Raw genomic sequence first — 14,854 nt, forward strand, 5'->3', positions numbered from 1 at the left:
TCTTCTTTGCTTCCTCTTCCCTGACTTTTTCCTCTCCCACGTCCTCTTCCCATGCGATGGTCTGTTTGTTGCTCCAAGAGCATAAAACGGAATTCCTCAGTTACAACCAGTCTTACATCTCTGGTCCCTCTGCTGCCTTGCTCTTCCTGTTCTTGTTCTTGTTCAGAGCCGGTGTGTGAGCTTGCTTCGCTCTGTGAGAAGAGCTTGTTGGTCCATCTGGCCGCTAAGGATCTTCTGTCGCCTTTCCAGGTCAAATTTTCTGGCAAACTTATAGATCCGTCCTGATTCATAATCTATGCGATCTCTTATGAATTTTGTGGCCTTCCTGTGTTTAATGCGCTTTTCATATTCCTCCAGCCTATTCTTTAATTCGCCTTTAAATGGGCTCACTTTGGCTTTATCATCGTTTTTCTCCAAAATGTCATTTAACTCTTATTTTTGCAACCACCTCCAGTCGTTCCTTTTCTGCATACTTGACTAGAATGCGGATCATATTAGTGGAGCTGGCTGCAATATTCTCCGCCCATTCGCAAAGCATTTCTGACTAGGGGTTTTCATACGTGGGGGTAATCATTAGCCTTAGTCCCCGAGGTACGAGTCCCACCTGTACTGTCGCAGAGATGCCACTTCCCACCTGCATGAGTTCTCTCTTTCAGTTTTCATATTCCTGTAGTTGTTTGCCTAAGTCACTGCTCCCCCTAGGGGCCATGGCTCCCCTTTCCTTATGCACTGGTCGAGCAGTTTCCTCGAAGAGTTTCAGGGTTTCTTGGTCCCTTGCTGCACACTCTTCGTCGCTCATTATTGTAGCCGGTGTCAATTTCCCCTCGCTGAGGCACTATTCTTTATTCCGTCTGAATTTTCAGTACCGGATGCATGCACGTATGCCTCCTTACTCCCCAGCCCAACTACTGCTTTCACTTCTCCCCGTATAATTGAGTTTCGTCGCGTTCACTCGCAGCGGTTCTGTGATCCTCCGATCTCCGGCTCCCAGTGTGCGCCCGAGGTAATTTCACTCCGTACGGCTTTGCGATGAAGTTCAGAGGGCAGCAAAGCAGGGGGTACGCCGGTCTCCTTTGTTCTCCACAGTATGGCGATTTACACTGGCGTGCTTCCTGAACATTGGTGGCGCCGGTCAAGAGACGTTTCGCCACGTCTCTAAATACCCATTATAAGATTATGCTTCTTTTTGAAAATAATCATCCGGCACTCCAGGGAAATATATATCTCCAACGATCCCTTGCCCCGGGAACCAGAAAGGGAACGGACTCCTTATTTCGTGCAAGTATTTCTTTATATTTTGTCGTGCTGTGCAAACAATGACGCGTTTCGGCCCCTAGAGACCTTGATTATATATATATATATATATATATATATATATATATATATATATATATATATATATATATATATATATATACATATACATACACACACACAAATACATATACATATACATACACACACACATATATATATATATATATATATATACACACACACACACACACATATATACATATACACACACAACAAATATATACACACACAAACAGTAAAGTAAAATCAAAACTAGTTAATTATAAAGTAAATATGCAGGTGTGCAAAGTGTACTATCGCATATAGTTTCACAGATGAGTCTGGGGAGGGCCATAACTCACAAGAGGAAAAGCCTCGAGCGGTTATGATGTCCTCCGTCCTCGTTCAACAATGATAATAAACAGCATATTACTATGCAAGCATTTTATGCCATGACATGTTTTCCATGAGCACCTGTAGTTAAAACGTGTTTATAACAAAAAGCAGGATGCAGGGAGTTAAGTGTTTGAATTAAGTAACATCCCATTGAAGAAGCCTATTGACTACTAGGAAAATAGTTTCCTTGTAACATGCACTATTGAGGCTGTGAGCAGTGTTTTTCAAATGTCAATTTTGCTGAACTGTGCTATTAACATGGAACTTGACTATTGCACTGTAGTTATAAATGGGTGACACTTTTTTACTAGCACAGTAGGTATAAAAAAAATATATATATATATTTTTTAGAGTGGAATTTGGCTACATTAATTTTCACTCCCATGGTGTGGCACGTACATGTGTCCAATTGAGGGTGGCAAAGGAATTGGGAACAAGCATTTACAATGCAATGGTCTCGGCATTATTAAAGGTAGAGCTATTGGCATTGCTCATGACATTTGTGTTTTTTTTTAAATCATAAATAAATGGCATTGTCATTTACATTGCCAATAGCTTAATCGCTTGCATATGCGAGACCTATTGCATTAGCACCCACACACAGAGTAAGTAGTAGAGTAGGAGAGTGAGTATTTGTTTGCGAGTAGGAGAGAGTTATTAGTAAAGAGAGTATTAGAGAGCGAGTAGTAAAAAGTTAAAGAGTTAAAAGTTAATTAGTGAGTATTAAATAGTGAGAGAGTGTGTGGCTCCAGAGTCCTAGAGCCACACACATTTACATGCACAGCCACACCCTTACATATACAAAGTGTATTTTTAGTTTCAGTAGTAAAGAGGGAGTAGTATAGAGTGACTGAGTGAGTAATGTTGAGTAGTAGTGCGAGAGAGAGTGTGTGTGCGTGCGAGAGAGAGAAGTGTGTGTGCGTGCGAGAGAGAGAAGTGTGTGTGCGAGAGAGAGAAGTGTGTGTGCGTGCGAGAGAGAGAAGTGTGTGTGCGTGCGAGAGTGCGTGAGAGAGAGAGAGAGAGAGAGAGAGAGAGAGAGAGAGAGAGAGAGAGAGAGAGAGAGAGAGAGAGAGAGAGAGAGAGAGAGAGAGAGAGAGAGAGAGAGAGAGAGAGACACACACACACACACAGGAAGAAGCACTGGCCTACAAAGGCCTGGCAAACTTGTAATGTTTTGAAAGTGTGATCCTATAGGGTTTGGGCATGAGCCATTAAGGTTGGGCGTGGCTTTTGAGAGTTGACTTTGTCAAAGCAGCTCAGGAACTACAGTTAGCATCGGGTACTTTTGTTGGTTCTGTAGGGGTTGTTGCCTCCCATGGAAGCTGAAAACAGCGCACTGAGTTACAGTGCAGAGCTACCACCCATGACCTGGAAAGCTACCTGTAAGGTGTTCCAAATCACATGGCTGCTCATCGTGCAAAAATGTCTCAGCACCCGATGTGGCCGTGTGAAGAGTGTCAATACCATGTAGCACACAAACAGCACCGTCTGAGCAAGATGCTGGGTCCACATCAGCTGAAAAACGGAATCTTCAAATATATCATTTTTTGTCATTAACTCCTGTCCATAAATATATTCTCTAACATGTGGAAATGTCATGTTTTGTGCATGCCAACTAACCATTGTTAAAATGCAAAGTGTCTGCTTCCATTCGAATTGCAACTTCGAACAAGAACACATTGAGCGGTCAGAAAATCCACCTGCAAGCAAGTACAATGTGTAATGGTATACTGTGTCTCTAATGGAGCGTGCAGCATGGCAGGACAAACAAATCACAAGTGCCCAGGATATTGAGCACCAAACACCTAATAAAATGTATATTGGAGAGTCAGACTCACAAATTCTTTCATCGTGTCGCAAACCCTGCTCTGCACCTTAGCATATGGTGCATGTGCTTCCCAGGTAAATAAACTCTCCACTGACTGGGTCCAACCCTGCGCAAGGTAATGTACACTAAAGACAATACTAACAGCGTGCCTACATAATTGGCAGTGACATTTTGCATCACTCGCCACTTCAAGGCTGTAAAACTACCTCCTCATAACTATGAGCCCTAAAAATTCACTAGATGCACTGCTTGTATTTCTATTTAAAGCTTGTTATAAAAAAGATAAGTTGATTCCTGAACGATAAACGGAAGCAGAAAAGGTGGGCACTCCTAAATGAACATCTACACAGGCAGGGTTAATTAAATAGTCCATCATTTTAAAGGTGTTGGAAAGGCGATCCCAAGGGAGACAGAAGATGTCTGACTGCCCGCCCCGAGACTCACCTCTCTCTATGGAATAGGCAGAGCGCCGTAGGGAGGCCTCCTTGGCGAGGCTCCTCTCCTACAATCGTACCAGCTGAGCAATCACACTACTACAGACGGACACCACACAACGGGATATTCACAAGTATCTTTATATAAGAAATGAAGGCACGTTCTTAGCAGGTTAGCAGGCAGGGATCGAGGGATCCTTAAAGTCGTGGTTTCCGGACTAGTGGGGTAGCGGGACAATCTTGGCACCAACTAGTGCGTGGATAGTTCAGGGGGTCAGGCCGCGACAGCGTCAGCAGGGCCTCGAAGGTGGTTCAGCTTGGTCAGGCCGCGACAGCGTCAGCAGGGCCTCGAATTTTCTGTTCACTGTATAGGAGGCCGTGGTCCCAGTATATCCAGTGGGACCCCGAGGTGTCCCCGGCAGCTTGGGCCGTGGCTTGCTGTCGGGTCCCCTCGAGGGAGGGGCAGGCCTTCTGTTCCTGCCGGAATTGTTCTCGGGTGGGACCACCCTCCTGGCGCCATTGGGCTAGTTCGGGTATGTCGCTGAGTTCGGCGCTGCCTTCTCGGTCATGCTCTGATGGCTCGGGCTCGGATTCTTCATTGACTGCGGGCGGTGGTGGCGCGGGCCACTCCGGCTCTTCAGTCGAGGGGGCCTCGGGTGCCGCCGGGGCCCGGGCAGTCATAGATCGGGTCGTAGCGCAGACCCAAGTGAAGTCCGGGTCCCCAGAGGATCCACTTTGCCCAGATGTGTTCAAGGACCTGGCGGTACATGATATCTCACCGCTATGCTCTTTGATCAACTCGTCATTAACATCGGGCGAGGTTCCACTGAGGTGGAAGCGAGCCATGGTTCGGCCGATCCTTAAGAAACCCAGTCTGGACGGCAGCAAGCCTGAGAGCTATCGGCCGATTTCACTCTTGCCGTGGCCGGCTAAGGTTACGGAGGCGCATGTAAATGCTGTCCTCTCGGAACATCTCCGCCGCGCAGATTTCCTCGACGCTACGCAGAATGGGTTTAGGGCTGGTCATAGCACGGAGACGGCTCTGCTTTACATGGTGGAGCATCTTCGCTCCGTGCTTGACGCGGGACAAACGGCAGCGCTTGTGCTATTAGATCTGAGCGCTGCCTTTGACACCGTATCGCACCCTATCCTTCTGCGGCGCCTAGAGGAGGCTGGGGTCACCGGTATCGCTCTCCAGTGGTTCCGGTCGTTTTTAGCCAACCGGGCCTTTAGCGTGACCGTCCCACCGTATCAGTCCAAATTCCATCCGTTGAACCTGGGGGTCCCCCAAGGCTCCTCGCTGAGCCCTACGTTATTTAATCTGTACGTAAGGCCGCTAGCTGAGGTTGTCAGGCAATGGGGTATGACGATGGTGTCACACGCCGATGACACCCAGCTAGCGGTTACGATCAGCGGGGATGCCGAAGTCGATGCTCCCAGGTTTCAACAAGGACTGCGGGCGGTCGCCAGCTGGATGACGTCCAACTGTCTCCAGCTGAATGCTAGTAAGACCGAGGTCATGGTTTTTGGCAGACAGCCGGAGCTATGGGGAGAGAGATGGTGGCCTGGGGATCTGGGTCCTGCTCCCATCCCAGTCGCCGAGCTCAAGAACCTCGGGGTCTGGCTGGACCCTTCCCTTACGTTTGTGTGCCATACCAAACGCACGGCAGCATGCTGTTTTGGCATCCTGCGCGGGCTCCGTCCAGTGCTCAAGTTCTTCGATGCCTCCACCAGACAACTCATGATCCAAGCCACTGTCACCTCCAGGCTGGATTATGCGAGTTCCTTACTGGTTGGTCTGAATCAGGCAGAGATCGGGCGCTTACAAAGGATACAGAACGCCGCAGCTAGAGCGGTGGTAGGCCTCCCCAGATTCTGTCCCACTTCTGGTACCCTGCGGTCGCTGCATTGGCTCCCGGTGGCTCAGCGGATCCAGTTTAAGGTCCTCTGTGTCGCCTATAAAATTCTGAAAGGGTCCCCAGCAACGATTCTCATGGCCCTCCTCGCCCACTACACCCCAGATCGACCCTTAAGATCTGCGGACCTAGAACTAGCTGTGGTGCCGCGTTTCAAGCGGAGTAGAGCTGGAGGACGCTCCTTTCGAGTGCGAGCGGCGGTCCTGTGGAACTCCCTGCCCCCGGCGATTCGTGCTATGAGGGATCTGATTTCCTTTCGCCGTGCGGTGAAAACCTTTTTATTCCCTTAGCTGTTCTTTTGTCTTTTTTTGTTTAGTTGTGTTGTGCAGCTGCCTTGTCGGGCGCCAGGACGCTCCTTAGCTGGAGCATCTGTGCGCCAAATAAAAAACGCATAACATAACATAACATAGTCCCATCATTCCTAGATGTTCTCTCCGCTCGACTTGGGCCCAGGGAGAGCTCTCGAGGTCGTTTCCGAGGAGGCAGTCCACGGGGGCGTCGTCCCGGACGGTCACTTTGAGGGTACCCGACACCCCCCCCCCCCCCCACTCGAAGGGGATTCGGGCCATCTGACACAGAGTCTCGGAGTTGTCGGCGGCCCTCACAGGGCATCGCACGTTGCGTATGATCTGTTCGGGGGTCACCAAGTGGCAGCGGACGGCCGTCACACTGGCTCCCGTGTCTCGGAGGGCTTCGGTCCGTCGTCCATTGATGTGGACCCACGGACGGTATTTTTGAGTGTTGCTCGGTAGAGGGGCTTGGGGGACCATGCCTCTTTCACCCAGGCAGGCTAGGGCCATGGCGGCCGGTTCATACTCGGTCTGATCTTCATCGTAGACCTCTTCGCCTTCTTCTTCACCTTCCCCCAGGGCCGCGGCAGCGAACTGGCGGGTCGGAGGCCCGGTGGTGCCGGGCGCTGGTTCATGGGGCAGAGGGGGTCACTGGCATAGTGACCGGGCCGCTGGCATCTGTGGCAAGTAATGTTCGGGCAGGGCCCCGGCCGTGCTGGAGGGGGTCCTTTTCTGGTCAGGGTTGGGGAATGTTTATTCTGGGGGGACCCCCGAGGCAGGCTCCGGCCCGGGGCCGCCGGGAAGTCTCGGCTCCTGTTCTGGCCTCCTCCGCCTCCACGCTGGCGGGGGTGCCCCTGGCCGTTCTGTCCCGTTTCTCCTATCGGGGTCCGGGGGACCCGGGTGCTTACCCATCGATCAGCCTCGACTGCGAGTTTTCGGGGCTCGGTCAGCTTGCTGTCGAGGAGATGCTGTCTGAGTTCGACAAAGCAGTTGTTGGAGAGGTGCTCCCAAACGATGAGGTCGAACAGCTGCTCGTAGGTGGACACTTTGCTGCCCTTTATCCATCCTTCCAGGGCCCGGCTATAAAAGTTTACGTATTCCACCCACGTGGTACCGGGGATCTTTTTGCAATCTCTGAACCTCTGTCGGTACATCTCGGGGGTGAGGCCATACCGGGTGAGCAGGGCGTCCTTCATGTGGTCATAGGAGGACATCACTTCCTCGGCCAGCTCGAGCAGGGTGTCCCTCCCTTCGCTGACAAACCTCCCCCATAAGCCGGCACCCCAATCTTTTCGCGGGATGCGGTGCGCAGTCATGGCAACTTCATACGCCTTGAACCATTGCTGGATATCGTCATTCTTGTAGTATTCCTTGACGATATCTTTGGGAATGTGGACCTTCGGGTCGGCAGGAGGGTCCCGGGTTATCGCGGCGCCAGCCTCTTCGGTCTTGGACTTGATCTCTAGTTCTTTGAGGCCACGCTCGTGTTCGTACGTGAGCTTTTTTTCTTCCAATTCCCTTTGCCTCCGCCTCTCTTCCAGATCTCCTTCTAATCGTAGTTGCTCAATGGCCATTTTCTTTTCTGCTAATTGAAGTTCTCCATCCAGCCGGAGTCGGGCGAGCTCTAGTTCATGGAGCCGACTCCTCTCTCGCTCCCGGGCGTCTTCGTGGGAGAGGCCCGGTTCTCTGTTGGCGGTTCTTTCTTCCACTGGGGCTAGGACCATACTCAGGGGTACTTCTAGGATAATGTCATCGTTAGCCTGGGGTGGGGTCGCTCTGGTCTCCACCCATGTTTGCAGCGCGTCTTTGAAATCGTCTTTTGTGCTTAGTCCGGTGGTAGCGATACCCAGGGCTTTGCAGAATTGTTTGAGTTCTTTATGAGTGTACTCCTCTAATCGTTCCTTCTGGAATTCTGTGGTCGTTCCGGTTTCCTTAGTAGTCATCGTGGTTGTGGGTCTCTGTTAGTAGTGGCGAATTACTCGCTGTACGATTTGCGCGGGCTCGGATCCCGTCGCTTGCCACCAATGTTTGAAAGGCGATCCCAGGGGAGACAGAAGATGTCTGACTGCCCGCCCCGAGACTCACCTCTCTCTATGGAATAGGCCGAGCGCCGTAGGGAGGCCTCCTTGGCGAGGCTCCTCTCCTACAATCGTACCAGCTGAGCAATCACACTACTACAGACGGACACCACACGACGGGATATTCACAAGTATCTTTATATAAGAAATGAAGGCACGTTCTTAGCAGGTTAGCAGGCAGGGATCGAGGGATCCTTAAAGTCGTGGTTTCGGGACTAGTGGGGTAGCGGGACAATCTTGGCACCAACTAGTGCGTGGATAGTTCAGGGGGTCAGGCCGCGACAGCAGGGCCTCGAAGGTGGTTCAGCTTGGTCGGGCCGCGACAGCGTCAGCAGGGCCTCGAAGGTGGTTCAGCTTGGTCAGGCAGCGACAGCGTCAGCAGGGCCTCGAAGGTGGTTCAGCTTGGTCAGGCCGCGACAGCGTCAGCAGGGCCTCGAAGGTAGTTATTTATTTATTTATTATTTATTAAAACATTTATATAGCGCGAACAAAGGCCCTAGGGCATCTCGACGCTGAAGTTTCTGCAGTGTATAACCATCAAGGGGACTGAAGTTTCACTGTTTAAACAGCCAGGTCTTAAGCTGTTTGCGAAACATCCAGAGGGAGGTACTCGTTTTAATTGCAAGTGGGACAGTATTCCACAGTTTTGGGGCAGCTACAAGGAATCTTCTATCACCCCACGCTATTGATTTGGTGCGTGGTACCATTAGGTCCTGTAAAGAAGATGAACGCAACGTTCTAGCAGGACAGTAAGGGATGAGATTTTGGGTAAAGAAAGCAGGTCCGATATTATGTAAAGCTTTATATACCAGGTAGAGGGACTTGAATTCTATCCTCTCTCTCACCGGTAGCCAATGCAGCTGTCTTATGGTGGCTGACACTGACTGATATTTTGGAATGCGCCCAAGTAGCCTGGCGGCAGCATTCTGAATAATTTGCATTTTTTGAAGCGCCTTCTCTTGGGCGCCCAAGAACAGAGCGTTGCAGTAGTCTAAGGTGGACAGAACCAGGGAAGTGACCAGGGTTTTTCCAGCATTTTCAGGTAGGAAAGGCAAGATTTTTTTTATGAGCCGTAGTTTATAAAAAGCTGAGGAGGAGATCTGATTTGCATGAGGTAGGAAATTCAGGCGGTTATCGAACACCACCCCTAAGTTCCTCACCTTGTCGATCGGGTCCGGAGACTGGCCCATGGATGAAGGCCACCAGAGTGAGGGCCATTCCGGGGATAATTTGCCAAAAATGACAACTTAAGATTTGTCGGAATTCAGTTTCAGGCAATTGGCAGCCATTCAGCTCCCAATTGCCTGCATGCCTTGATTGAAATTACTGGCAATCTTAGGCCCATCATTCCTGACTGCTAGGACCAGCTGGGTGTCATCTGCATAGGAGGTAAGGCTCATCCCATGTGCCTTGATGACTCTGGCAAGGTCCGACACATAAATGTTAAATAGAGTCGCACTAAGAGATGAGCCTTGAGGAACTCCGCATGGCAGTGACAAAGGAGATGATTTGAAAGGTCCGATAGTAACCACCTGGGACCTTCCTGCTAGAAATGAAGCGATAAGTTCTCTGGCACTCCCTCGAATGCCCATGCCTCCGACACGATCGACCAAAGTAGCATGGTCGACCGTGTCGAAGGCTGCCGATAGGTCCAACAGAATAAGAACTGCTGTTCCTCCTTCATCCCGGATAGATCCGATATCATCCGCTGCCTTAACCAGGGCAGTCTCCGTTCCGTGGAATTGGCGGAAGCCAAACTGTGATTCATCCAATAACCTATTTTCCTCGACGAAGGAGGATAGTTGAAGGTTCATGATTTTTTCAACTACTTTCGCTAGGAGTGGAAGACTAGCGATAGGACGATAGCTTTTAGGTTCATCCTTGTCGAGGTTGGGTTTTTTAAGGAGAGGTTTTACGAGGGTCTTTTTTAAAAACTCAGGGTAAATGCCCATGCAGAACATGGAATTGCAGATCGCGGTCATAGAGGGGAGAACTGTTTCAATAATCGGGCGTAGGATTTTCAAGGGACATGGGTCCGAGGCAGAGCCCGATTTAATGTTTGATATGATATTCCGTACCTGAGAGGGACCTACTTCTGTGAACTGCAGGAAGTTGGGACCATAATGTGGAGGGAGAGAGGTAGGAAGGGTGATTGCATTATTTGCGAAGACTCAATAGATGTCCTCGACTTTACTAAAGAAAAAATTCGCTAGGTCGTTGCAAAGAGATTGGGAAGAGGGGGGGGTCAAGTCAGAAGAAAACCCAGCTAGCTGTTTGGTGGTTTCATACAACAGTTTACTAGAATTTTTGGCTGATTCTATTTTTTCACAGTAATATTTTTTCTTTGCCTCACAGATTAAGATTTTGTATTTGGTCATTGCAGCTTTATACTTGGATTTGGCTTCGTCTGTATAATCTATCCGCCAGTGCCTCTCGCTGTTCCTGCACTGTTGCTTCTGAATACGTAGCTCAACTGTGTACCAAGGGGCCGACGGGGCAGCTCTGTTACGGGATCGTTGTTTAGTCTGAACTAGTTCAGAGGCTGCAGAGCTTACCCAGTCATAGAATTGAGATATTGCAATGTTGGGATCGGTGGATAACAACGGGGTGGTATCGGTGAGATTTGATTCTAATCTAGAGGTATCTATGTCGTCCCATGCCAAATAGGGTTGGCTGGGTTTAGGGCGTGATTTGCCTGCAGGAGAATCCTGTACTGATAATGATGCCAGAATAAGATGGTGGTCAGTCCAGGTCAGAGGAAGTATTTGGGTGACTTGTAGGCCCACTGTATTAGTGAATATGCCATCCAAGGTGTGGCCACCATCATGCGTGGGAGATGTAACCAGAGGGTGAAGGCCAAAAGTGGTCATATCTGCTAAAAGAGTAGCAGTATCGGGATTTTCTGGTAAATCAAAATGAAAATTAAAATCACCCAGGATCGTGAGAGAATTATCAAGGGCGGATACTTCCAGTGTAGCTCTAAGATCTAAAATGAATTCGTTCCTGGGCCCCGGAGGGCGGTATAAAAGGATACCTTTGAATGTGTAGGTTGGGGACAGATTAATGGCGAATTCTAGGGCTTCACAAGAGGATCAGGTGATCATTTTGGTCCTGACGGAAAAAGTATCACGTGCAATAATGGCAATGCCACCCCCTTTTTTCTTGAGTTGTCTGTCCAGTCTGTATATAACGAACCCGCTAGGTACAGCAATCACCACGTCAGGATTGGACGCTTCATCCATCCAGGTTTCAGTTATGAAAAGTAAGTCTATTTTGTGGTCACAGATCAGCTCGTTAATGTCCTGGCGATGTTTGCCTGCTGAGCGGACATTGGAGAGGGCAATAATGTAAGATTTCATATTACAGGGGGACAGGTTATGGGTAGAAGGTATAGGGGATTTACAGCCCAAGCAGCGTGAGACCGGGCTGGTGAGCAAGGAATAAGGTTTTGAAATAGTGCAAACCTGGTTCAGCTTGGTCAGGCCGCGACTGCGTCAGCAAGGCCTCGAAGGTGGTTCAGCTTGGTCAGGCCGCGACAGCGTCAGCAGGGCATCGAAGGTGGTTCAGCTTGGTCAGGCCGCGACAGCGTCAGCAGAGCCTCGAAGGTGGTTCAGCTTGGTCAGGCCGCGACAGCGTCAGCAGGGCCTCGACTCCAAGATACAACTGGAGTCCTAATCCAGGGCTGGCCCAGATATAGGACTGGAGTCCTTTGATGTCCGGACCCTCGCGCCTGGGGGTCAGAGGGGCCGGGATGAAGGTGTCCAGACACCCAGCAGGGGGGTGGAGCCAGGGCCCAGGGAGGCTGGAGGGCGATCGATACCAGGCGTCCGGGGATGGCTGGAGGCCCATCGAAACTCCCCTCCTCCGGGATCCGCCAAGTGGCCACTCTACCACCTGGGAGGATCTTGGTGCCTCGATGTCGGGGCTTCGCTGGGGCCGGGGCCAGGGATGGCTGCGGCCACGTGCTCGGGACGTGATGGGCCCAAGATGGAGTCGGGCCGGAAATGGTGGCCTGGCAGGGTCGCCAGACCGGCAGTGTTGGCGAGCAGGGTCCGCTGGGGTCCCAGGGGGGGAGAGCCGTGGGTTGCCAGGGGGGCTGCTCTCGTCGATGGTTCGTGTTCAGGGGGGTCGACGGCGGGTCGACGGAGGCCGATGTCGTCCCGGGCCCGCCATGCGGGAGGGGTAGGACCACGCCACGAGGCCGGGACCAACAAAAGGACTGGCAGCAGATCGCCGAAAATAAGATTTATAAACCAGATATATATTATTTGGTCCAAACACCGTTTGAAGGTAGAAACCATGATTTTGCTCTCACGGGTCTGTCTTTTCATTTGTGAACCAGCCTCTTAAGCTGTTGCGGACTACACTGCATGTCTCGCGCACCTCTCAGCTCGGCAAAATGGTAACACTGCCAAAATGTCCTCCCCCCACACCCCCTCGCTCCGCTGTAGACTGCAAGAAACACTGCACCCTTTCCTCCTAGCTTTCCAATACATTTCACATTGATTATCTCCCTTTCTTTTGATGCTTCACAAATCAAGGCTATGGGTCCGATTGCGCATATCTACCCTCAGATAGCACTGTTTCTACCGATCGGGTAATTTGCGCTGCTAGCAGCGCCTCTATAGTTCTTCTGGGGCTTTGTTCCGACTGTTGTCAAACGAGACGCTTATCTGAGAGATGCATTAAAACATGGACATTTCGTACAAGAGATCGCGTGTTAATCCATGCCATGTTTAATATGAAACCTTTACAAGTCTAAGTTTTCCATTGAAATAATGTTTACAATGAATTTATGCTGCTATGCACAAAAAACACAGTATATCAACCCCACCTGATAATTCAACACCTTCCTATGGCAATAGCAGAGTCAGGCACGAATATACACCTCAATCCATATATAAGATATTGGTGTAACCAAACTAAATACACTCTGATGTTTATGTGCAATAATTGTGTTTTAGGCAAAGATAAAGTCATTTTCCTTTTAACCAGCAAATGCTGCGGCTGAACACGGATTTCTAGGCTGCTGTTACATGCGCTGTTAAATCGAGTTTAGAACCCCAGGGCCCCTCCCCGAGTAAGCCTTAGCGCTGCCCGCATTTGCTACCTGTGTAAAAGGGGTCTACTTATGCTCTGTTTTTGGCTCTAAGAGGAGGGTCAAAGCCAGGCCCTCAGAGCCAAACCTCCTCTATGACAATCAGCACAGTAAGCTGTGTCTGCCGTGGGGTTCCTAAGAAGCCCCCACGGCACTTTGCAAGGGAGACGCGGGAAGCCAGCGGAGCTGCACAATTAGAACAGCTCCTACTGATTTTACAAAGGCGAGGACTTCTTGCGCCAATCAGACACAGTGAGCAACACACACTTTATTAGCCGTGTTTACCACCTTGGAAAACATGAGTACAGAGCGGAGTTGGCCTAACGGATAGGGCGCTTGACCTCGGACCTGGAAGAACTGGGTTAGAGTCTCGGTAATGACGCTGAACATCCGGTGATTCTGGGCAAGTCAATTAATCTCCCTGTGCCTAACAAAAACAAGAGGTAGCAAAAGGTACATTACATGAGGAATATACTGGGACCTCGGCGAGAGGGAGGGTGTCCCTGAACATCACCATGTTTCTACGAGGCGAGGCAGAAATGCCTTGGAGAAACCAGCGTCATTTCCAGATTCGGGTGCGTGGTTTTCGTTCTCTCCTCTTCCCATTGGCTGGAAGGTAAAATTCCAGCCAATGGGAAGAGGAGAGAACTAAAACAAGAAAGAGGAGAAAAAAACACGCCCCCGAATCTGGAAAAGACGGGGCTTGAACCGAGTGACGCCCCTCTCCTCCAATGGCTGGCCTCAGTTTAGGAAGACAGCCAATGGAAAAGAGGGGCAGGTTCAAGCCCCCTACTCCAAAACATTAAATCTCGGAACTCCGCCCACACTGCTACGCAGTGCGACGCAGTCCTCGACCTAAAAAGGACTCCTCAATAAGCCAACTATCATTTTGCATCAATGTGAAACAGTGTATTAAATGCCAGACTAACCGATCAACGGATATTAGATTGATACCAAATGTTAGGTCCGTTGAATACAGCAAACAGAATGATATATATATATGTACTGTATTACAAGTTAAAGTAATATGCAAAATAAATACCTGGAGAACTAGGTGCTGCAAGCGATGAGCAGTGGGGTTGCACTTCATTTGAAGGGCATGCTTCACTTAGATTAAAAGCACCTTCCAGCTGTCTTCTTCTCTGGTAGCGGCTGTACTCTTGTTTGATGTTCTCAAATATTTGCTCTGTTGAATAAAATTAGATGTACATAACAATCCTTAAAAGCATTTTGCACAAAAATTACAGAAGAAATTTACATAGAATAGCAATTAATGTAATTTAAATGAGTTAATTTCAAAGCTATTCCACCATTATTCGTATGAGCATATTACAAAATCAAAAAAACAAGCATTGGCTTTGCCAATGCAGCCCTATTGCCATTGATGAACACGTTCCATACCTTTGGTAATGCATTATCTGGTAGAGACAATATCAATCTTGCTTTTAAGCTTCTGCAAATATTTGCACCCAATCAGAGAGCAGTCTAGGAGCATTATACATAGCCCCATATTGCTAA

General features: G+C 49.6%; 1 protein-coding gene across 1 annotated transcript in view; it reads right to left on the reverse strand.

The window, feature by feature from the left end:
- The window catches only part of AKIRIN1 (akirin 1), a 188,471-nt gene that overhangs the window by 120,873 nt on the left and 52,744 nt on the right, over positions 1-14,854 (reverse strand). The window contains exon 2 of the mRNA XM_078681243.1: positions 14,379-14,522. Within this exon, the coding sequence (XP_078537369.1) occupies positions 14,379-14,522 (144 nt within the window). The remainder of the gene's footprint in view (positions 1-14,378; positions 14,523-14,854) is intronic.

The sequence above is a fragment of the Lissotriton helveticus genome, chromosome 3_1, assembly GCF_964261635.1.
Source record: "Lissotriton helveticus chromosome 3_1, aLisHel1.1, whole genome shotgun sequence".
Lineage (NCBI taxonomy): Eukaryota > Metazoa > Chordata > Amphibia > Caudata > Salamandridae > Lissotriton > Lissotriton helveticus.